The sequence below is a fragment of the Macaca mulatta genome, chromosome 7, assembly GCF_049350105.2.
Source record: "Macaca mulatta isolate MMU2019108-1 chromosome 7, T2T-MMU8v2.0, whole genome shotgun sequence".
Taxonomy (NCBI): domain Eukaryota; kingdom Metazoa; phylum Chordata; class Mammalia; order Primates; family Cercopithecidae; genus Macaca; species Macaca mulatta.
In genome coordinates this window covers 146,886,860-146,910,854 of record NC_133412.1, presented here as the reverse complement: position 1 = coordinate 146,910,854, position 23,995 = coordinate 146,886,860, and the positions used below count along the sequence as shown (strand labels likewise).

The window sequence follows — 23,995 nt, the reverse complement described above, 5'->3', positions numbered from 1 at the left end:
AGAGTTCTTGCTTACTTTCTTTTGCAGAAATGTTTTTTGAATAATTAGATACTATTTCGTGTGCCACCCACTGTGCAGGCCAAACAAAACCCATCCGTAAGCCACCTGTGGCAAGAGATGGCCATCTGGGGGCCCTTGGTCCAGGCCAGGGCGGAAGGGCCTGGAAGAAAGCAGGTTATGGAGAGTATTTGTTATTTATTTATTTATTGAGACAGAGTCTTACTCCGTCACCCAGGCTAGAGTGCAGTGGTGCGATCTCAGCTCACTGCAACCTCCACCTCCTGGGTTCAAGCGATTCTCCTGCCTCAGCCTCCCCAGTAGTTGGGATTGCAGGTGCCCACCACCACACCCAGCATATTTTTGTTATTTAGTAGAGACGGAGTTTCGCCATGTTGGCCAGGCTGGTCTCAAACTCCTGACTTCAGGTGATCCACACACCTCAGCCTCCCAAAGTGCTGGGATTATAGGCATGACCCACTGCGCCCAGCCTCACATTGCTCTTTTCTATAGAAAGTGCTTCTGGCTGGGCGCAGTGGCTCACACCTGTAATCCTAGCACTTTGGGGGGACTGAGGCAGGCAGATCACGAGGTTAGGAGTTCGAGACCAGCCTGACCAACATGGTGAAACCCTATCTCTACTAAAAATACAAAAATTAGCCAGGCATGGTGGGGGGCACCTGTAATCCCAGCTACTTGGGGAGGCTGAGGCGGGAGAATCGCTTGAACCTGGGAGGCGGAGGTTGCAGTGAGCTGAGATCATGCCACTGCACTCCAGCCCGGGTGACGGAGCAAGACTCCATCTCAAAAAAAAAAGTGCTTCTCACCATAAAACTTCCTGAAAGCCTGCTAGGTTCCAGGCCTTGGTATTGACTGTTGCCTTGTCCTTGGCCCAGGGGTACCTGTGGGTCTGGTCAAAGATTGGAGAGTATTTAGAAGTGTGGTAGGAAGCCGGGTGCAGTGGCTCACGCCTGTAATCCCAGCACTTCGGGAGACCAAGATGGGTGGATCACTTGAGGTCAGGAGTTCGAGACCAACCTGGCCAACACAGCAAAACTCCATCTCTACCAAAAAACACAAAAATTAGCCGGTCGTGTTGCTGTACATCTGTAATCCCAGCTACTGGGGAGGCTGAGGCGGGAGAATCGTTTGAACCCGGGAGGCAGAGGTTGCAGTGAGCCAAGATCATGCCACTGTACTACAACCTGGGTGACAGAGTGAGACCTCCTGTCTCCAAAAAAAAAAGTGATAGGAGAAAAGGTGGTCAGGGAAAGGCCAACTTGTGAGACCACTGGGAGGCACTGCGGGTGTTTGAGTCCCGTAACTAAATGGGAATAAGGTCCTAGATCAAATCAGAATTTATCTTTTATTTGTTTATTTATTACTGAGACAGGGTCTCACTCTGTCACCCAGGCTGGAGTGCAGTGGTGTGATCTCGGCTCACTGCAGCCTCAACTTCCTGGGCTCAGGCAATCCTCCCACCTCCGCCTCCCAAGTAGCTGGGACCACAGGAGTTTGCCACCATGCCCAGCTAATTTTGTTTTATTTTCTGTAGAGACAAGGTGTCACTATGTTACCCAGGCTGGTCTTGAACTTGTGGCCTCAATTGATCCTTTCATCTTGTCCTCCCAAAGTGCAGGAATTATAGGTGTGAGCCATTACGCCTGGCTATGATTTATCTTTTAAATTGCACTCTGTTCCCATCTTATCCAGGATGGCAGTGGCTCTGAAGAGAAGCGGAAAAGTGTATTGGCCTCAACTACCAAGGGTGGGGTGGAGTTTTCTGAGCCTTCCTTAGCCACCAAGCGAGCACGAGAAGACAGTGGGATGGTACCCCTCATCATCCCAGTGTCTGTGCCTGTGCGGACTGTGGACCCAACTGAGGCAGCCCAGGCTGGAGGTGTTGATGAGGACGGGAAGGGTCCTGAACAGAACCCTGCTGAGCACAAGCCATCAGTCATCGTCACCCGCAGGCGGTCCACCCGAATCCCTGGGACAGATGCTCCAGCTCAGGTATGAGAGGCGCCCCTTCTAAACATCTCCAGCACCTGAGTGCTCCTGGGGCCCAGGACCCTATGGGGAAAGGAGAACATGGCAATGTAGGAAGGTATCAGGGAACCTGTGGAGATACTGTTTTTATTTTCCGAACCAAACTTCTGGATAGATGTCTGGAAGGGGCATTTGGGGATGTCCCCCATCCTCATGGGGGATGAGACGGTTTTATACTTGAAATTGAAACTGCCTGGGAAATTCTAGGATGTATACATCTGTTTTTCTAGATAGCAAATTTTGATTTGGCCTGTACTGGGTGCTGGGAATTAGAGATGTTTGCTTATACTGTCACTACTGAGATCTTGACATCTCCTCCTTTTTTTTTTTTTTTTTTTGAGACAGAGTCTCCCTCTGTCACCCGGGTGGGAGTGCAGTGGCACCATCTCCACTCACTGCAACCTCTGCCTCCTGGGTTCACACCATTCTCCTGCCTCAGCCTCCCGAGTAGCTGGGACTACAGGCGCTCGCCACCTCGCCCAGCTAGTTTTTTGTATTTTTAGTAGAGACGGGGTTTCATCTTGTTAGCCAGGATGGTCTCGATCTGACCTCATGATCTGCCAGCCTCGGCCTCCCAAAGTGCTGGGATTACAGGCATGAGCCACTGCGCCCGGCTGACATCTCCTTCTGAGATTGAGGTTTTGTCTACTTTTTCTTTAGGTTCTGTCATCATTTGTTTTATACGTTTTGATGCAATGTTATTAGGTGCTCATTTAGAACTAGATTAGATACTTTATGAAGTTTCTTTTTATCTTAAATATTCTTTTTGCCTTTTATTCTTATTTTATATTTTATTTTATTTTTTTGAGACAGAGTTTTGCTTGTCCCCCAGGCTGGAGTGCAATGGCGAGATCTCGGCTCACTGCAACCTCCTGGGTTCAAGCAATTCTCCTGCCTCAGCCTCCTTAGTAGCTGGGATTACAGGCATGCATCACGAAGCCTGGCTAATTTTCGTATTTTTAGTAGAGACGGGGTTTCATCATGTTGGCCAGGTTAGTCTTAAACTCCTGACCTCAAGTGATCTGCCCGCCTTGGCCTCCCAAAGTATTAGGATGACAGGCGTGGGCCACCGCACCCGGCCAATTCTTATTTTACATTAGTAAAGTTATGAGATACAAGTGTGATTTTGTAACACACATAGATGGTATAGTGGTGAAGTCAGGGCTATCAGGGTATCCATATCTATTCCCCAAATAATGCACATTGTACCCATTAAGTAATTTCTCATCATCTACCCCTTTTGCCTCTTAAAGTCAGTTTTGTCTGATATCTTGCTTGCTTTTGGTTAGAATCTGCAGGGTGCATCTTTTCCCATCATTTACTGTTATCTTTTCTCTATCCTTCTACTTAAGGTGTATCTTTCAAGTGGCATACATTGGGATTTGTTATTATCCAGTCTTTTAGAGCATTGATATGGTTTATATCTTTCTATTTATTTATTTAAAAATTAACATAAAGTCTGGGCACAGTGGCTCACACCTGTAATCCCAGAACTTTGGGAAGCCAAGGCTGGTGGATCACTTGAGGCCAGCAGTTCAAGACCAGCCTGACCAACATGGCAAAACCCTGTTTGTACAAAAATAGAATAAAATAAAATTAACATAAAAAGAATACATATTTATGGCATACAACATGATGTTTTGATATAATCAAGTTAATTAACGTACCCATTACTTCAAATTTTTGTGGTGAGAACATTGAAAATCTCTCAGCAATTTTGAAGTGTATAATACACTGTTACTAATGATAGTCATCATGTTATACAATAGGTTTCCTGAACTTATTCTTTTTTCCTAAGTGAAATTATGTATTGTTTGACCAGTATCTCCCCAGTCCTCGCCCCATCCCCTAACCCTTGGTAAACACCATTCTACTTTATGCTTCTTTGAATTCAACTTTTTAAGATTCCACTGATACAGTTTGCATTTAATGTAATTACTTAAATACTTGGGTTAAAAGTTGCCATCTACTGTTAGCTGTTTCCCATCTTGCCTTTCCCATATTCTCCTTTGGATTGATTTGATTTGTTATCCCACTTCCCCATTTTATTGATTTATTAGTTATATCCTTGCATGTTGTTCTTTTCGTGATTACCCCAGCATTCTTCTTACCCATATTTCTTCAAGAGAACTAAGCCCTACAGAAAGGGATTTGAGCAACTATTTCCTCAATTTTCTGAAGGATGGGACATAGCTAGTACCATTTTAAAATGCATAGGAGGCCAGGTGCAGTGGCTTATGCCTGCAGTCCCAACATTTTGGGAGGCCAAGGCAGGAGGATCGCTTGAGCCCAGAAGTTCGAGACCAGCCCGGGCAACACAAGGAGACACCCAATCTCTACAAAAACAAAAAACAAAAAAACAACAGAAAAAAATTAGCTGGGTGTGGAAGTGCACACCTGTAGTCCCAGTTTCTTAGGAAGCTGAGGTGGGAAGATCGCTTGAGCCCAAGAGGTCAAGACTTCAGGGAGCTATGATTGTGCCACTGCACTCCAGCCTGGGTGACAAAGTGAGACCCCTTTTCAAAACAAAACAAAAAGCAAAAACAAAAAACCCAAACCCTGTTAAATGCATAGGAGAGAATTTAACTTATTATGTATAGTGAGTGCCTTATGACATTAGGACTTAGATCTTTGGTCAAGAAGGGCTGCTAGATATTAAAACATGTATCCTGGGCCGGGGGTGGTGGCTCATGCCTGTAATCCCAGCACTTTGGGAGGCCAAGAGATGGAGACCATCCTGGCCAACATGGTGAAACCCCATCTCTACTAAAAATACAAAAATCAGCTGGGCGAGGTGGTGGGTGCCTGTAATCCCAGCTACTAGAGAGGCTGAAGCAGGAGAATGGCTTGAACCCGGGAAGCAGAGGTTGCAGTGAGCCAAGATCGCACCACTGCACTCCAGCCTGGGCAACAGAGCGAGACTCTGTCTCACACAAAACAAAACAAAACATGTATCCTGGCTGACGCCTGTAATCCCAGCACTTTGGGAAGCCAAGGCGGGTGGAGTTCAAGACCAGCCTGGCCAACATAGTGAAACCCTGTCTCTACTAAAAATACAAAAACTGGCCGGGCATGATGGTGTGTGCCTGTAATCCCAGCTACTGAGGAAGCTGAGGCAAGAGAATCGCTTGAACCTGGGAGGTGGAGGTTGTAGTGAGCCGAGATCGCACCACTACACTCCAGCTTGGGCAACAGAGTGAGACTTTGTCTCAAACAAAACAAAAACAAAAAAACATGCATCCTTGGCTTTTTGAAATATGTTAGTACTTTTAGCTCTTCCTGGACAATGCAAAGTTCTTGTTTTTGTTTCTGGGTTTTTTGAGCGGGGGCGGGGGTTTGAGATGGAGTTGTGCAGGCTGGAGTGTAGTGGCATGATCTCAGCTCACTGCAGCCTCCACCTCCCGGATTCAAGCGATTCTTCTGCCTCAGCCTCCTGAGTAGCTGGGACTACAGGTGCAGGCCACCATGCCAGGCTCCTTTTTTTGTATTTTTAGTAGAGATGGGGTTTCACCATGTTGGCCCGGCTGGTCTCAAACTCGTGACCTCAGGTGATCCCCCTGCCTTGGCCTCCCAAAGTGCTGGGATTATAGGTGTAAACCACCACATCTGGCCCTGAATTACTTTAATCAGAGGTTGAAATGAGATTATTTCAAGCTAGGATTTATTCCATATAGGGACTATCCTATTTCTGATTCACCTTTATTCTGAATGAAAGTGAGTATCAGCCCTTTTTGGAGTCCCAGTCCAAACCTGGGGGTTTGCCAAGCTCTCCTTCCTTGGCGAGCCCTAAACTTCAGCTTTGTGTTTTTTTTCTTTTGAGATGGAGTTTCGCCCTTGTGGCCCAGGCTGGAGTGCAATGGCTCAATCTCGGCTCACTGCAACCTCTGCCTCCTGGGTTCAAGTGATTCTCCTGCCTCAGCCTCCCGAGTAGCTGGGATTACAAGTGCCCACCACCACACCCAGCTAATTTTTTGTATTTTTAATAGAGGTGGGATTTCACTATGTTGGCCAGGCTGGTCTCGAACTCCTGACCTCAGGCGATCCACCCACCTTGGCCTTCCAAAGTGCTGGGATTATAGGCATAAGCCACCACACCCAAAAGTTTGTGTTTTTTTTTTTGAGAGGGAGTCTCACTGTGTCGCCCTGGCTGGAGTGCAGTGGCGCGTTCTCCACTCACTGCAACCTCCGTCTTCCAGGTTCAAGCAATTCTGCTTCAGCCTCCTAAGTTACTGGGATTATAGGCGCCCGCCACCACGCCCAGCTAATTTTTGTATCTTTAGTAGAGACGGGGTTTTGCCATATTGGCCAGGCTGGTCTTGAACTAACCTTGGGTGATCCACCCACCTTGGCCTCCCAAAGTGCTGGGATTACAGGCGTGAGCCACTGCACCTGGCCAAACCTCAGTTTTTATTGTGTCAGTTCCTTAAATTTCTTAAAAGCTCTGCTCAGTTTCTCAGCCTCTCCGTTGCCTTTTCTAGTAATAGCATTCACCTCTAGGGAAAACGCAGCTTCAAATACTGGGCTCACCTCTTTAGCATTCTTTTTTTCCCCCTGGATCTTGGCTCTTTAATTCTTTGCTTATTTGCCCTCTGATATCTTCAGAAATGTGTTTTGCATATCGAGTCCAGATTTTCTGGTTATTCTCAGCTGGAGAGTTGGCCTGCATGCCTCTGTCATAGGCAGGGGAGCACCACAGTCTCTGCTCTCTGGGTTCCTGTTCCCTGGTTGAGGAAAAGTTTGTGGTAGAGGTTGGAGGTCTGGGCAGCTTGTTCTGAGAGTGAGCAGGAAGGAGCCTCAGCAGCTCCACAGCTCAATGCCCCTATTTTATAAATGAGGAGCGAGGTCCAGAAAAGACAAGAGACTGACCTAAGGTCATACAGCCAAGTAATAGTAGAGCTAGCCCTAGAATTGGGATCTCCTGAATCCCTGCCTGTGAGTACTTCTACTACACCAGGCTTTGGGGGGAGGTTTTGTTACTTGTTTATTTCATTCATTAGTTTTTATTCTTTGTACTACAGATACTTTCTTTCATGCATAAAAGTAGAGAGGGCTATAATGAATGCCAGCGTTTAGCCATCACCCAGATTTCACAGTTATCAAAACATAGCCAATCTTGTTTCACCTGTACCTCTGCTTCTCCATGCCGCTAGGTTATTTTGAAGCACATCCTGAACATCGTATCATTCCATCCATATATACTTCAGTTTGTGTCTGAAATACATAAGGACTCTTTCTTCTTCAACATTATCTCAGTAGCATTACCACACCTAAGAAATGAACATGACTGACTGTTTTTGTCAAATATTCAGAATAGTTTAAATCCCTTATTATAAAATTACAAATGATTACAGCCAGCTGATTTTTTGGTTAGATTTCTTGTCAAGAAAGTTTGGGGGGGGCCTTTGGCTCCTGCATTTTTTTTTTTTTTTTCTGTGCAATCATATTGTTTCCCTAAGGGAAGAAAAATGAACGATTTCATTTCATCCCAATTTCTAGAAGGGAAAAGAGGGCGCAGATGAGTGAAGGACATGGCCACAGCCTCAAAGGGGAGTCAGGGCCCTCTGCTGGAAGGTGTTTATGGGAGCCAGAACCTTGGCAGGGAGACAGCTCATTATTCTAAGGCCCACTTGGTCAACATGGCCAGCCTTACCTGTTATACTGAGTATGCAGAGGGATAAACTGGATGCTGCTCACCCTGTAGGGCTCCATTCTCTGCCTTTGAGATTATAGGAATCGAGCAAGGGAAGGCCTCTGTTGTCTTATAGTCCTGCTCCCTATTCTAGATAGAGGCCCATGAGGCACACCTAGCAAGTAGAAGTAGGCGGGCTAACTTTTGCCAGTGTGCATGGGCTAGACTTTCCTAGTGGGATTAATACTATGAGAACAAAAGTTCTGCAAGGACAAGGACTGTCCATTCCATTTTTTTTTCTTTTTCCTTTTTGTTTTTTGAGAGAGAGTCTAGTTCTGTTACCCAGGCTAGAGTGCAGTGGCACGATCTTGGCTCACTACAACCTCCACCTCCCGGGTTCAAGTGATTCTCGTGCCTCAGCCTCCTGAGTAGCTGAAATTACAGGCACCTGCCACCATGCCCAGCTAATTTTTGTGTTTTAGTAGAGACAGGGTTTTGCCATGTTGGCCAGGCTGGTCTCGAGCTCCCGACCTCAAGTGATCCCTCCACCTCGACCTCCCAAAGTGCTGAGATTACCACGCCCGGCCTTGTCCATTCCATTTTGTAGTCCCATGCCCAGCTCAGGTCTTAGCACACAGTAGGAACTTTCATCTAACGCAGAGCCTGGAGTTTAAGTAGTGATAGCCAATATTTACTAGGTACCAAGTAGCGTTCTCAGTGATTTCCATGTATTAATTCATGTAGTCCTCATAGTTACCCCAGTAAGTAGGCACTTACTAGGTAGGCACCATGTTAAAAATGAAGATGCACAGAAAGATTGAGTAATTTTAAGTGGCAATAAAGGTGGTAGGTCCCAACCCAAGCAGTCCAGCTGCAGAGCCTGGGCCCTGAACTACTGTACTCTTCTGCCCTGTCACACACTTTACAGCAGAGGTGGGGAACGGTGGTCTGGGGGCCAAATCCAGAGCTAAGAATGGTGTTACAATTTTATACGATTAGTTTTAAAAAGAAAAAGGGAAAGAAGACGAATATGTAACAGAGATCACATGTGGCCCACAAAGCCTAAAATATTTACTCTCTGGCCCCTTACAGAAAAAGTTTGCTGACCTCTGGCCTAGAGGAGACAATAAGGGCTTTTGGACCTGCTCCTTTTTTTCAGGCTTGCCTTGGTGGGTGTGGTGGGCAGCCTAAGTTCCAAAGGTGAGACTGGCAAGCTGTGGTTAAGACTTCACTTTCCCTGGGACACAAGGCTGAGCCATCTTTGTTTTCTTTCCTTCTCCAGGCGGAAGACATAAATGTCAAGTTGGAGGGGGAGCCTTCCGTGCGGAAACCAAAGCAGCGGCCCAGGCCCGAGCCCCTCATCATTCCCACCAAGGCGGGCACTTTCATCGCCCCTCCCGTCTACTCCAACATCACCCCATACCAGAGCCACCTGCGCTCTCCTGTGCGCCTAGCTGACCACCCCTCTGAGCGGAGCTTTGAGCTGCCTCCCTACACGCCGCCCCCCATCCTCAGCCCTGTGCGGGAAGGCTCTGGCCTCTACTTCAATGCCATCATATCAACCAACACCATCCCCGCCCCTCCTCCCATCACACCTAAGAGTGCCCATCGCACGCTGCTCCGGACTAGTGAGTGACCTCCCTCCGCGGCCCTGGCAGGAGCGGGGCTGGGGCAGTGGGCGGGGAGGCATCTCAGCCTATGGGGCTGCTGCGGGATTGGGCTGGAACACTCTGAGAGAAGGAGCTCTGCTCTGTCTTCTCTGAGATTGAGAAGGAGGTTGTCCTCATTCAACAAGGAGGGGCGGGGGGCCCGCCCAGCTGCTTGGATTCAAATCTCAATTTCATCATTTACTGTTACATCCACTTTTGCAAGTCACTTCAACTCCCTGGGCCTCAGTTTTTTCAGTATTAAGATGGGGATATTAGTAGTACTTGGTTGATGATGAAATTGCCAATATTCAACTATTTTTGGGTTCACAAATAGTAGTTTCCTTTGGTTCAACCTAATGACCACTTCCTAGGCTCAGGTGCATTAGCACACATAAAGCTGGAACATCATGCCAGGCCATCCTGTTTGCTCATAGTCCTTTGCAGCAGATCTGGTCTCTGGGGCTCTCAAACAGTCATTTTGGCCAAAAACAGACACTCTGGAAATATTGGGCTGGCTTGGGGTGGTGTCCTGCCGAAAAGTGTTGCCCACTCCACAAGGAGATCCATTTCCTCTGCAGAATGGGGTAATCCAATCCCTTAGGGTGGTAGAGAGGATTAAGTGGAAGTAGCTAGCTCATAGATGCCTTTGGCCAATTAACCTTTGACTGTGACCTCACCCATGGTGTAGCTCTCTGGTGCCCCCTGGTGTCTGTGGGTGCAAAATGTTTGCCCTAGGCTGGCCAGCCTTCTGTCCTGCTTCCTGGGGAGGCTTCTCCCTGGCTAGGCTGTGTAGGAAGAGGAAGTCATTGTGGAGATCAGACTGGCAGCCAGCGAGAGGTCAGTCTGCCCACGAGTAGTTACCGAACACTTGGGCGTAAGGCCTTGAACTGGGTCCTGTGAGGGCTCCAAGAATGTACAGGACACCGTGGTCTGTTCTATAGAGAATGCAAGGTCATTAGGGAGTTGACATGAAAGCCTGGGAGGTGGAAAAACAGAGGTTCCTGGCAGTGTGGGATCTGTAGCCAGTGAGTGAAGCCCCTAGCAGCTAGCCTGGGCTGGTGAGGACTGCATTCAAGTGGGGTGGGGCCAGAGCTGAGCCCCAGAGATGGAGGAGGGCAGGGGCAGGGAGGACACACCAGGGAGAGGAAATGACTGATGCAAAGGCCTGTAGATGGGACCATGCAGGGAGAGTGAGGGGCCGAGAGATAAGCAGTCAGCTAGGATGCAGGTCCAGGCACATGGGTGGTGAGAGGCACAGATGGAAGCGGAACTGCCTTGAACTCTGAGGGGAGGGTTGCAGGTTTTATCTCACATTGCAGCAGGGAGTCAGTAAAAAGCAAAGATTTTTTTTTTTCTTTTTTGTTTTTGAGCAAAGGAGTGTTTTGATCATGTGGGGCCTTAAGAAGACCAGCTTGGGGCTGGGCACAGTGACTCACACCTGTAATCCCAGCTACTTGGGAGGCTGAGGGAGGAGAATCGCTTGAACTTAGAGGTTCAACTCCTTGAGCCGAGATCACACCACTGCACTTCAGCCTGGGCAGAGACAGAGTGAGACTTTGTCTCAAAAAGAAAGAAAGAAAGAAAAAAAACTAGCTTGGGAGAAACTGAGGCGGAAAATCCAAAGAGGAAGTGAGAAAGTGAGACAATAACTGTATAACAGCGATGCCCTTCACCACCTCCCTAGTGTGCTCAAAGTTTCAGTCTCTTTACTAGAAAACCACAGCTTTACATTGGAGCTGATTCTCTAGTGTTGGAGCTTCTGGGGCAGGGATATGGCTTTAGTTGTAGAAGCAGTAATAATAATCTTTATCGAGTGCCAGGCTCAGTGTGTTATTTTATCCAGTTCTCACATTAACTCTAGGAGACAGGTAGTAATTGTCCCTTTTGGTAGGTGTGAAAACTGAGGCACCCAAATATTTAGTGAAGAGCCTGCGTTTTTGTAGGTGGCAGGCTGCAGAGCCAGGACTCAGGTGCCTGTGTTCCCTGTGTGAGCTCTGTGTGTCACCACTGTGACTCTTGCACATACAGGGCAGCCACTAGGATTGGGGGTGCTTTGCTAAAAGGAGGTACTATTTATCAACCTGCTCTTTGTCCCGTAGACAGTGCTGAAGTCACCCCGCCTGTCCTCTCTGTGATGGGGGAGGCGACCCCAGTGAGCATCGAGCCGTAAGTGCAGCCCTGCCCCTGGCCGAGGGTGTGTGGGTGGCCACACTGGTGCAGTGTGTGCAGGTGGGCCCTGGGAGCAACAGGAGGGTTCCGTGGGGACTGCATAGGGCTGAGAGGGCCTCCCTGAGCTTCTGTATTTGGCCCTGGACTTTGCTGTCCCCGCCCTGCCTCTGTGTGGAAGTTGCAGGGAAGGACAAGGACCGGCTCAGCTTGAACTTATCTCTAGGAGAGTTGGAAGGGGGGTCCAGAGGCTCTTTCCCATCTGTAAACCTGGAGCTGCTTCTCCCTTCTCCTGCCTCTGGACCTTGCCTTTCTAGTGGTGCCAGGTCAGACTGTCCTCCCAATCCCCTAGAAGCCAGACTCCCTCCACCTAGCTGAGGCCTTGCTCTGCCGGCTCCCCCTCATCTTCTTCCCACCCTGAGGGATCATCAAGTTCTCTGTCCCCGCAAGGTGAGGCCTCACCTCCTGCCCTTTTCATTCCTCTAGACGGATCAACGTGGGCTCCCGGTTCCAGGCGGAAATCCCCTTGATCAGGGACCGTGCCCTGGCAGCTGCAGATCCCCACAAGGCCGACTTGGTGTGGCAGCCATGGGAGAACCTAGAGAGCAGCCGGGAGAAGCAGAGGCAAGGTGAGGAGGGGCCTGGGGCAGCCAGTGAGGGCAGGCACAGGCCTCAGCCTGCCCAGCCCCGAGCTGAACGTGGTTTCCTCCCCTCCCCCCTCATGCTCCTGTGGATCCAGTGGAAGACCTGCTGACAGCTGCCTGCTCCAGCATTTTCCCTGGTGCTGGCACCAACCAGGAGTTAGCCCTGCACTGTTTGCACGAGTCCAGAGGAGACATCCTGGTGAGAAGGCGCCCCCAGCAGAGGGAGGACCCCTCAGTGGGGGCTGGCTTGGATCCATGTCTGCTGCTCAGGAGCTAGGCCTGCTGGCATGCACTTTTGAGGCCAGTAGGAGGGTCTGACTAAGGAAGGGGCTGTAGAGGCTTGACCCGAGGGAGCCCTAGTTTCGGCCCCCAGGTTTTGCTGTGCAGCGTTCTCCCGTCCATTCCCATCCCTGATTTTGGGTCAGTGGACTCAGACTGGATGGTTGCTGAGAGCCTTCTCCAGCAGTGCTGCCTCCCTTGGGGCCATGGTCTCTCTTAAGAGGACCTGAGGCCTGTTTTCTGGGCAGTCTCACCCCCTGTGATCTCACCACCCGACCAAACCCCTCATCTCTCAGCAGTTAAGGGGGGCAAGAGTAAGTACCCACCCTACTCAGGATTTTATCAGGGCCTAGAATGCTCTGTCCACCACTGATACCCCTGCCAGCGCCCTGACCCTTCCCTCACTTCCCCTCCAGGAAACGCTGAATAAGCTGCTACTGAAGAAGCCGCTGCGGCCCCACAACCATCCGCTGGCAACTTATCACTACACAGGTGGGCCTGGCTGTGGCGGGCATGGTGCCCTGAGAGGTCCCCAGCATCCATGGGGCCCTGCTCAGTGCTGAGTCACAGCCCTGGGTCGGGGCAGGAGGAGGAGGGTAGATAACCCAAGAGTCAGAGTGAGGGAACTGCCACCAAAGCTGGGGTAGCTCTCCAGGGGTTTCCTGTGCCCTGGATGGGAGGGGAGAAGGGAGTGGGCAGGTGGGAGCCCATCCAGGCAAAAAAGCCCAGGTCACAGGGACAGGAACCCAAGGAGAGCCATCCAAATTGGCATCAGGTACCTGGAACTTAGCCCCAGGAGTGTATGTCCTGTTCTGGGCACTCTAAGAAGGACATGGACCGAGTCACATAATTCTAGCAGCCAATGTTTTCCATCCATGTTAGTGCTACATTTCATCTGCACCAGGCAGAGCACCAAGGGTTTCACATGCATTATCTTACTAAGTCCTCACCACAGCTGGTGAGCTAGGCGATACTAGTTTCCATTTCACAAGCAAGGGAGTGAGGCTGTGAGCAACATGGCTAGTGTGTGGTGGAAGTGGGATGAGGAGCCGGCTCTGATGCCTGCAGAGACCATGGGCCTTAGACTTTTTTGCTGGTCAGAATGGCCCCACGGTGGCCAGGGCCCCGCCCACCTCACTCCCTCGCTGCCTCTTTGCTCCATAGGCTCTGACCAGTGGAAGATGGCCGAGAGGAAGCTGTTCAACAAAGGCATTGCCATCTACAAGAAGGATTTCTTCCTGGTGCAGAAGCTGGTGAGCTGGGCTCTGTTTCAGGGGTAGAAGAGGGCCAGGAGCTAGCTGCCTGTGTGACTTCAGGGCTCCCTCTGCCAGTGACCAAGCCCTCTTAAAAAGCAGTCAGGTCAATGCTACTGAGTAGCCTCAGAGAGAATTTCCTAAACAATACAAGAAAGAGAAAGATTAGGCCTCTTTTCTCTATTGATTCTAAGCACCCTTTCCTCACTTCAGGGTGATGTGGCCAAACTCTGGGGTCTCAATCCAGAAGGGGGCCTAAGTGGGCATCAGACTTAAAATAGGCAGGAGGAAGATGGGGAGGAGGGCGGCAAGTAGAGGTGAGCCATTCCCCAGGGGAAGGTGCAGGGGGAGGGCCCCCTGGGGTGAGGGGAACTGAGAGCCAGCAAGTGCCTGCATAACTGACCTGGGGGCCTCTGCCCTCCTTTGACTAAGAGTTGCCTTCCAGTAACTCAGCTGTTCAAGCCCACATTCCCTAGATTTATCTTGTCCTCCCTCCATATTCTTCTGGAAAAGCAGATGCTTTGCTAATCCAAGGAGTTGCATCTTTCCAGCTCTGTCTCACAAAATCTGGGCCGTGGGGAGAGAGGATTGTGTAGACTGCCAAGGGAAGAGTTTTTAAAAAAAAGCATGCCCTTCCTCCTGGGATTGTAGATTGTATTGGGAACAGCCCTGGGGACTAGACAAAGTGCTGATGATGAATTCCCCTGCAAGGGCCCTGTTGTGAGGAGTCCTTTGCTATGTTTTAGCAACACTCTGTTCCCTGATTGGGCAATACTGACGGGAAGTACACGCCCGTGAAATTCACTGAGTCGCCCCAGTGCCTAATGAAATGAGCAGACCTTTAGTCAGTCAAACAAAGGGTCAGAGAGAATTGACAGTAAATGTGTAAACGGCCTAATTAATACATGTGTGACTTGGCCATTTCTGTGAGATGAAAGATGTCTGTTTCCTCCTCAGACACAAAGGGCCCACACTGACCCCTGGCCTCTCTGGGACAGGAGCTCCCAGCCCAGCGGTGGCTGAGCAATGTGGGAGCCTGTGGGATGGTGTCAGAGAAAACAGCCTCTTCGTGTGGGAAAGTCGCCCAAAAACTAAACCCAGTGTCCAAATAGATTTGTGCAAATAGATTTATGCAATGGGAGAGCTAGAATTTCAGAGCTTGAGAGGCAGGCCGCTGGAGATCTAGCCTTACTTAACCCCATTGGCTATTTACACATGAAAAAACTGAAATTAGAAAAGTGAGTGACTTGCCTAAGCTCAGATAGCTATGTGGTAGCAGAGTCAGGAGGAAGACTTAGGCCTTTCACTTCCTCCTCAGGTTTCCCAGGGCTTTCTTGTGAGTTTCCCTTGAGTTCCTCCCCCGACAGGGCACACTGTGTCATTTCTGTATGCTCACTTGTCAGCCACTGCTCCCTGGAGAGAAATGACATTTTGCCTGGATTAATGAAAAGCGTCTCTGTTGCCAGGTCAGGGCTGGCTTTGGATACAGATGGTGCCCAGACCTTTTCCTTCAACTTTTCAGTTTGAAAAATTTCAAACTTATAGGAAAATGGAAAGAACAGTAGAATGAACACCTGTCTACCCCGACTTCGATTTAGCAATCGTTAACATTGGCTACATTTGCTTTCTCTTTCTCTATGTCTAAACATAGACATACACATATACAGCTCTCTCGTTCTCTGATTCAGCTAATCATTAAAAGTTACAGTCATCCTGTCACATGACTAAAAGCTTTTAGCATGTATCTCCTAAAAACCAAGATATTCTACAAAACCACAGTACCATTAGCACGCCCAAGAAATTTAACCTGATAAAATAATTCAGGCCAGGCGAGATGGCTTACGCCTGTAATTCCAGCACTTTGGGAGGCAGAGGATCACTTGAGGCCAGGAGTTTGAGACCAGGCTGGCCAACATGGTGAAACCCCGTGTCTACTAAAAATACAAAAAAAACCCTAGCCAGGTGTGGTGGCACACACCTGTAATCCCAGCTACTCAGGAAGCTGAGGCATGAGAATCATTTGAACCTGGGAGGCGGAGGTTGCAGTGAGCCGAGATCGCGTCACTGCACTCCAGCCTGGGTGACAGAGCGAGAGACTGTCTCCAAAAAAAAGAAAAAAAAATACAGTAATATCCTCTGATACGCAATCCACATTGCCTTCTCCCGGGTGGTTCTGATGTTGTCCTTTATAGCTTGTTTTATTTATTTACTTATTTTAAATAGTGCTGAAGCATTGATTGCTCAGTGGTTTGTTGCAGAGCAGGCATTGGAAAAATGCTTGTATTTCCTAGGTTGGCTGGGTTTCATTTTGGCTTGAAGTTAAGGGAAAGATGCAGGGACGAGAAAGGCTGGATTCTCCCCAGGCTGATGAGCCAAACCAGAGGGTTCTGACCTCAGTTTTGACTTCAAACCAGATCCAGACCAAGACCGTGGCCCAGTGCGTGGAGTTCTACTACACCTACAAGAAGCAGGTGAAAATCGGCCGCAATGGGACTCTAACCTTTGGGGATGTGGATGCCAGCGATGAGAAGTCGGCCCAGGAAGAGGTTGAAGTGGATATTAAGGTGACTCCTTTTCCAGCCTCAGATGCATAGAGCCTGGGCTGGGTCTGGGGCCAGGCCTGAGCTGGGAGCCTGAGCTCATGCTCTCCAGGAGCCTGCAGAGGGTAGGCTGAGGAAGACAGTGTCCCTGACAGTCACAAGGAGCCCTGGACCGCTGGGTTCTCCTCTCTATACTGCTGGTGTCATAGTAATAATACATTGTGTTGATACACAGGGTAATTTTCTCACAGGATTCACACCAGCATCGTCTTCCTATCTCCGCATAGCAGACCTCTAACACTGTTTTTCAAACCTCAGTCATTCTTGTATCACCTTTTTGATTTCTGCTATATCTGCATCCTACCTTGTGTCACCATTAGAATTGTTGTCATATTCACATACTACTTGTGCCATTACTTAATATTTTCCTTTAAATCAACTCATTTTTTACTCAGAAGGGAAGCTTTATATCACAGTGATAAATAGAAAACCAAGGTTGTGTGCTATAAATAGAAGGTACTGGTAAAAATATATGTGAAAACCAGTGTTACTAAATTCTAGCTAGATACTGTGTTACCTGCCAAGGCTGAGACTGAGGCCGGACCTTGCTCTGTTAAAGAGATTATTAAGTCTAGAGAAGTATAAAAGACACATTAGCAGCAACCAGAGACTGAGTCCTTGGCATAATCAGGATTGAAAGAGAATTGAAAAGGGAATGTTACTTAATTCCGTGTCCATGTATCCACCTAGCATCATTTTTGGGATTGCAAGTCCATGTTTGGTGACATGCTACTGTAAGACAGGGAGTGGTTTGCTGCCCATTTTGCAGGTAGGAAGGTAGTAGAGCTACAGAAAGCATTACAAAGATAGTTTGGAATTGGAACTCAAGGCTCCTGCCTGGCTCACCACATCATTGCCAAGGATGCCTCCTGGTCATGTGTCCAGGAGGATGGGTGGCAATGGGGAGCGACTGGTATATACCCTCCCTGCCCTTCGCTCTCTCTCAAGTGCTCCCAGGGCTTGAGACTCTCTTCTGTTTCCATGGCTACTGTGCCATGACCCCTCGGCCAGGTCAGAATCTGTGCTACAGCAGTGAGACAGAGCTGTAGGCTCACTGCCCTTGTTCTTGTTCCCCATAGACTTCCCAAAAGTTCCCAAGGGTGCCTCTTCCCAGAAGAGAGTCCCCAAGTGGAGAGAGGCTGGAGCCCAAGAGGGAGGTGAAGGAGCCCAGGAAGGAGGGGGAGGAGGAGGTGCCAGAGATCCAGGAGAAGGAGGAGCAGGAAGAGGGGCGAGAGCGCAGCAGGCGGGCAGCGGCAGTCAAAGCCACGCAGACACTACAGGCCAATGAGTCGGTGAGTGTGACCGCCATGGGCTGAGCCCAGGGCAAGCAGGGTGGAGCTGGGCCTGGGGACATGGGAGGGAGGGTAGAGCAGGACTGTGATCCTCATTATAATCATAATAGCAGGAAGTGTACTTTGTGCTGTTAACTCATTTAATTCTCACAACCGTATGTAGTATTACTGTTATTCCCATTTTATAGATGGGGAAATTGAGGCCCAAGATAACACAGCTAGTAGGCAGCCTGAATCCAGAGTCTGCGATTAATTTTTATACTCTACTGCTTCTGTATCTGAGATTCAGAGGGAAAAAGGTTTTGTGAAAACCCAGTAGGTTTGTGGGTCACTGAGGGAGCATTGGTGGGTTGTAGCTTGGACAGGGCTCCCCTAAGAGAGCTGGAGCCCCTGACAAGAATGAGACTGAGCTGAGACCATGGGAATGACAATCATAGGCCCTCAGGCACGATCTCTGCAAAGTGCTTTCATTTCCATTATCTCATTAATTCCTCACACTGCAGAGTTAACCTCTACTCTGCAGATGGGGGGAAAGCAGTTCAGAGATGCTAAGTGACTTGCCCCAGGTCCTTGGACTCCTAGTGCAGTGCTCTGTCCACCATATATCACAGGCCAAGAAGCAAGACTACCGGCCATAGTTGCTCCTTACCAGGGAGAGTTCTCCCAGAAAGCAGTAGGGAGGGGAAGGGGTTTATTGGAGAGCTGCTGCTGTTTGAGAGTCGTTTTTTTTAGAAATGTGTGTAGTAGGCCTGGCGCAGTGGCTCACACCTGTAATCCCAGCACTTTGGGAGGCTGAGGTGGGTGGATCACCTGAGGTCAGGAGTCAAGACCAGCCCGGCCAACATGGTGAAACCTCGTCTCTATTAAAAATACAAAGATTAGCTGGGCATGGTGGTGTGCGCCTGTAATCCCAGCTACTCCAGAGGCTGAGGCAGGAGAATCGCTTGAACCCAGGAGGTGGAGGTTGCAGTGAGCCAAGATTGCGCCACTGCATTCCAGCCTGGGTGACAGAGTGAGACTCCGTCTCAAAAAGAAAAAAAAAAAAAGGAATGTGTGTAGTACACTCATGCTTACAGAACTCCCATAAACTGTAAACCCACGGCTGTGTGCCCACTTCTGAGCCTCGACCACCTGCACCGAGAGCTGTGCTCTGTGTAACGCCCTACAGAGTTCTGCTGACTTTTGTGAACACTTTCCCATGAGGGTTCCACTTCTGATGGCCACGCGGGGCTTCCCCAGCCAAGGCCCCCTCTGCTCCCTCTGCTCTGCACTCTGACCCCTGCTCTTGCCGTTTGGTTTCCCTGCACTGCGCTGTCCTGAACTAGCTACCTATGCATCTGTCCCTTCCACCAGACCCTCAGCTCTGAGGGCAGGCATGCCTGTGTCAACCTCTTTGTCCCCAGCACCTGACCCATCACAGGGGCCTGAATCTCATTTATAGAACAGGGCATGAGCGGACTAAATGACAGAAAACATCAACAGGTCTTCATTAACCCAGACACCAAGATCGCCTGTCAGGCGCATCAAGGCCTCTAGCAGCTCGGGCTGCCCCACAGAATTACCCTAGCAGCAACTTTGTAAACGATAGAGCTGACCAGAGACGCAGAGTTGGAGGAGGCAATGGTCGTCCTATCCCTGGAAGGACCCAAGTGCATGCCAGGTGACTGGCAGGAGTATATATGACCTTTGAGGCCCCTGGTTCCCTGTGATTCTAGAATTCCAGATCTGTGTTCGCTTGGATCACTCAACTCTCCTTGTTTGATTTTCTTCAGGCCAATGACATCCTCATCCTCCGGAGCCACGAGTCCAACGCCCCTGGGTCTGCCGGTTGTCAGGCCTCAGAGAAGCCAAGGGAAGGGACAGGGAAGTCACGAAGGGCACTACCTTTTTCAGAGAAGAAGAAAAAAACAGAGACCTTCAGTAAGACCCAGAATCAGGAGAACACTTTCCCCTGTAAGAAATGTGGCAGGTAAGGTGGCCAGCCCTGTCCCCGCTGGGAGCCAGGGGGCTGGTGCGCGGCGGGGGCGGGGCCGGGGGGGAGGGGGAAGAGGTACAGGCGGTGTCCGCCTCGTTTCTGATTGGCTCAGCGGGTTTCTAGGGCTGTGACGTCATGGGGCAGCTTTCGGAAAATGATACGAGCTGGCCAGCCCCGGCTGTGCCGCGTCGGGGGTGAAGGTGAAGGCTGGGGTCGCTCGCGCACCCGCGCTGGGAGCCCCGGGGTGGGCCAGGGCTGTCCTGATCAACCCCTGCCCGGCCGCAGGGTGTTTTACAAGGTGAAGAGCCGCAGTGCGCACATGAAGAGCCACGCAGAGCAGGAGAAGAAGGCTGCAGCGCTGAGGCTAAAGGAGAAGGAGGCCGCCGCTGCCGCCGCCGCCCACCAGCAGGCTCTGCGGGAGGAGAGCGGCGCGGGCGCAGGCGACAAGGGCTGAGCGCGGGAGCCAGGCTGGCCCAGTCCTGGACCCTGGCCCTTCCCGCACCGCCGCCAGCGCCCGCAGACACCCTGGCATCTCAAGAGGGAGTGAGGAGAGGATCGCAGGGACTTTTCCCTGCGAAACAAATGAGACAATGAAATAAACGGCTCTTTTACTTATGAAGGCCCCGGGAGCAGCGTTAAGGGCTCCAGGATCCAGTTCTCTTTGCATTTGGTCTGTCGGAAGTTGTCCTCGTGCTTTCCTGAACCGGGAGAGTCCCGTTCCCCTCAGGAGGGGCTCCACTGCCTCTCACACTCCGACTTCTGCTGCTCTGCTGCCCCGCAGTCTCTTCCCTCCTCTTTGCCTCCCCCTCCTCCCCTCGGCCTCCAGGAAGCCACCGTGGCCGGCCAAGCACAAGCTCACCCACTTGGGAGCAGCATTCCTCCTCCCCAGAGGACCTCGAAGGCTGCAACGGCCCTGCCCCAAGCCCCAGAAAAAGGGACTCTCGGAGGGAGTCTGCTGGCTTCTCTGAGAAGGGGCGCAGCCTGACACCTGTGCTGTCCCTGCAGTCTCCAGTCCTGCCTAAGCTGCTCCCGTGACCGTGCCCTGAGTGGCCACCTCCTCTTTGGGAGGGAGGCCGCGACAGGTACTCTCCCTTTGCTGCTTGCTGGCGGCGCTGCTGGGCCTACAAAGTTTTCTCGGCGTTGGGGAAGGGGCTAACGTTCTTGTCCAAAGCACTCATCTTGCTGCAGGGAAGGGAGCTGTGCAGAGGCTGGAAGCTGCAGAGTTAGGCCGGAGAGAGCTTTTGACAAGCCTGGCTGTTTCTGCTTCCCACCTTTTTTGCCAAATACCTTTGGGTCCTGGAGGCTGCCAAGGGCGCTCCGCCTTGAGCAGGTCCCAGAGAGGCTCAGCCTGCCCGTCCTGGGAGCCAGCGTCCTTGCCTCTGCCCTGACCTCAGCAGCTACACCTAACCCCACCGCACCCCACCCAGTGTCGATATCCACAACCCAGCCCCCAGGCCTGCACGCTGGAGATTTCTGGATCCTTCCCTAGGAGGGAGAGGTCTCCTAACTCGATTGGACAGGAGCCTTCATTCCTTGACTCGTGTCATTTGGGAGCTATTTATTTATTCTTAGTATTTAATTTTTAACATCCTCTCAGGGACCAGGGGCCTCCTGCTTTTCAGAGGCCCAAGTGCATTTATCCCAAAACGAGGCATCTTGACATCCCCCATCCCCCCCGAATTCCCGAGGCCCTAAGGTCCCTCACCTGGTTGCTCTGGAAGCTCTTGCCGGTAGGAATGATAGCAACACTGGAAGAGGGTGGGAAGGTGGAGGGTGTCACCAAAGCCACACAGAGCAAGGGAGATCAAAGGCAGTTCTTGCTGCCCCTTCTCTGGCTGTGCTTTGCCTAAGGGAATTGGCAACAGGCCAGGATTCTAATTTGGTTTATGGGGCCTGGATTGTGGTTTGAAGAAGCCATATTTGGCATGGGTGAAGTGAAAGGGCCAGGAGGTTCTGGAGGCCCCTTCACGTCCAGTCCCATAGCGGGGCTAGAGCGGGGCTCAGCTGTTTTTCTGATCTTACTCAACTGAGTTGTGCAAAAGAAATTCTAAGTGAATGCGCGTATGACAGGTCAATGTATTAGGAAGGAGCCAGAAAGTATTCATACTGCTACTCCTTACGAGATAGCCAAGAAGCGTCAGGTCAGTAACTGGGAGTGGAGAGGGAGTTTTGTTTTGAAACTGTGCACTGTCAGGTATTTTTCAGCATCCATTTATACATTAATGTGGTTCTACAGGACCCCGGCTGTGGAAGTAACAAATTTCTTCTCCCTGCAGACTCTTGGATGACTACCTACATCCCCAACTTCCCGGTTAGTTTCCTCCACAGGTTTCCATGAGCTCAGTATCCCAAGACAGCAAAAATCTGGTATACCCTGTAGAAGCAGGGGGGTAGCAAATTTAGGCTCTCTTCGAAATTACTTGTATAATACGAGTGCCTTCGCAGCTTAGCCCCAAAGTGCTACTTACGTTTCCCAAGGTTTTTTCTATTCAAACCATATTTGGTTTCAGTCCCCTTTATGGACATAGGGTAACAGAAACCTCCATCATTCAGGAGACCCTTTTGTTCAGTGGTAACATCTTGTACTTGGAAAAAAAATTTTTTTTTTTTTGCGACAGAGTCCCATTCTGTCGCCCAGGCTGGAGTGCAGTGGTGCGATCTCGGCTCACTGCAACCTCTGCCTCTCGGGTTAAAGGATTCTCCTGCTTCAGCCTCCTGAGTAGCTGGGATTACAGGCACACACCACCACACCCAGCTAATATTTTTGTATGTTTTTTTTTTAGTAGAGACGGGGTTTTGCCATGTTGGACAGGCTGGTCTTGAACTCCTGACCTTAGGTGATCCACTCGCCTCGGCCTCCCAAAGTGCTGGCATTACAGGCGTGAACCACCGCGCCCGGCCATAAATGTTTAAACAAGAAAGTGATTCTACTCTTCTAAGCGTACAGAGACCAGACCCGGTGAATGTAACTGGGGAAAATCAAGATGGTACCTCTCTGCATTAATCCTGCCAGACACCATATTTTAGGAAGGTCCATGCTCCAGGATGCATTCATGTCTTGGATACAGTGTGAAAATTAAAAAGTTTAGAGGGTAGATGTAATTGTGGCAAGTGACTTGCCAATAAAGTAGGTGCAGCTATAGAAGCTGGCATAGGTATATCCTTAATGGTGCTTTCTCCCTGGGCTTGTCTCTTGTTGTTTTTTTCCCTATATTCAGAGCTCTGAGAAGTGATAAACACCTCCAGCTTTCTTAACATCCTCCCCACACCATCTCACCATATCCATCTCCCAGCATCCATCTGCATTCAGCTAAGGGCGGGAAACTGACCTAGTGCCTGTGCTGCAGACCATTTCTGAGGTCTCCACCCATCCAAGGAGGCAGAGCCATCATTACTGTCCTCCATGCCTTCAGCAGCCCCCCTCACAGCTAAGGTACATACCACCCCTTCTGCCGCGCCCCCTTCCACTCCTGGCACCAAGGTCTTTTGCTGCTTATGTCTAAAGGGATCGCCTATATTTAACTGCCTCAGTGACCTAACCTCTTTCTTCTCATGTGCCAGATGTTAAGATGAAGGAGGAATACAACACATGCTCAAGCCTCAGCTGTTTAGTTGTTTTCACTGGGGCTCGCTTTTCTGGGACGGTATTTATTATCAGACTGGCAAGCCTAACTCCATAGGTTTACAGGAAGTAGGGATATTTTTATAAAACAATTGTGTCCTCCCCACATTTTGCTATGTTAATATTTGCCTCTAACAATTTGCAGCTGTTTCACTTTTTCCTCATTTGTCTCTAAGTTGAAGGCCTTGTTGGAGGGGACAGAGCACAGGAACAGCCTTGACAGTCTGTAATTATTGTACAAATATTTTAATAGCATATAAATAAGTATATTCCTTTTATTTTGAAACAAAAATGATCAGACACTGCCTTTTGTGTGTTTGCTGCCTGTGGCACCCTTTTTGAAAAAGACTGTTACATATTAAAATAGTGTACATACATATAAATATTACCTCTTTTGCTGTACAGTTGTGATAGAGACTGAAGATTTTATTTTTTGTGTGCTTTTTATAAGAAAAAATTAATACACTAAAGAATCTTGCTGATGTGATTGTAATGTACCTATGTAACTTATTTACTTTTGAATGTTCTTCTGTATCTTTAAACCTTTTATTAAATAAGGTTTTAAAAATTCAGAGTTGAATGCTATGTTCTCTCGGGATTTTCACCATCTGGGGTTGATGTAAGTGGGCCTTGTCTTGCTTGCAGGGAGATTACTCGACATTTTTGAGCCATAAGGATTCTCTTTTAGCAGCCTATTGTCGATGCCAGCCAGGAAAAGGAAAATAACACTAATGTTTGCCTGGCTAAAAGATGACTCAGTAGACACAGACAAACAGATGTTTACAAAAGTTTAGACAAGAAAAAGTCTAAACTCAGTATCTCACACAAAAAATGGCGCAC

The 23,995-nt window shown here is 49.6% G+C and overlaps 1 protein-coding gene across 6 annotated transcripts in view; it reads left to right on the top strand.

The window, feature by feature from the left end:
- The window catches only part of MIDEAS (mitotic deacetylase associated SANT domain protein), a 75,063-nt gene extending 51,336 nt beyond the window's left edge, over positions 1 to 23,727 (top strand). For 5 of the 6 annotated variants that reach the window (XM_015144043.3, XM_015144040.3, XM_077937787.1 and 2 more), the window contains 11 exons: positions 1,711 to 2,010; positions 8,958 to 9,303; positions 11,424 to 11,490; positions 11,977 to 12,119; positions 12,230 to 12,333; positions 12,830 to 12,905; positions 13,578 to 13,666; positions 16,081 to 16,230; positions 17,346 to 17,558; positions 19,331 to 19,527; positions 19,819 to 23,727. In XM_015144043.3, coding sequence (XP_014999529.2) covers positions 1,711 to 2,010; positions 8,958 to 9,303; positions 11,424 to 11,490; positions 11,977 to 12,119; positions 12,230 to 12,333; positions 12,830 to 12,905; positions 13,578 to 13,666; positions 16,081 to 16,230; positions 17,346 to 17,558; positions 19,331 to 19,527; positions 19,819 to 19,987 — 1,854 coding nt within the window. In that variant the 3' untranslated portion in view covers positions 19,988 to 23,727. 6 annotated transcript variants of the gene reach the window in all.
- The last annotated feature ends 268 nt before the right edge of the window (positions 23,728 to 23,995 follow it).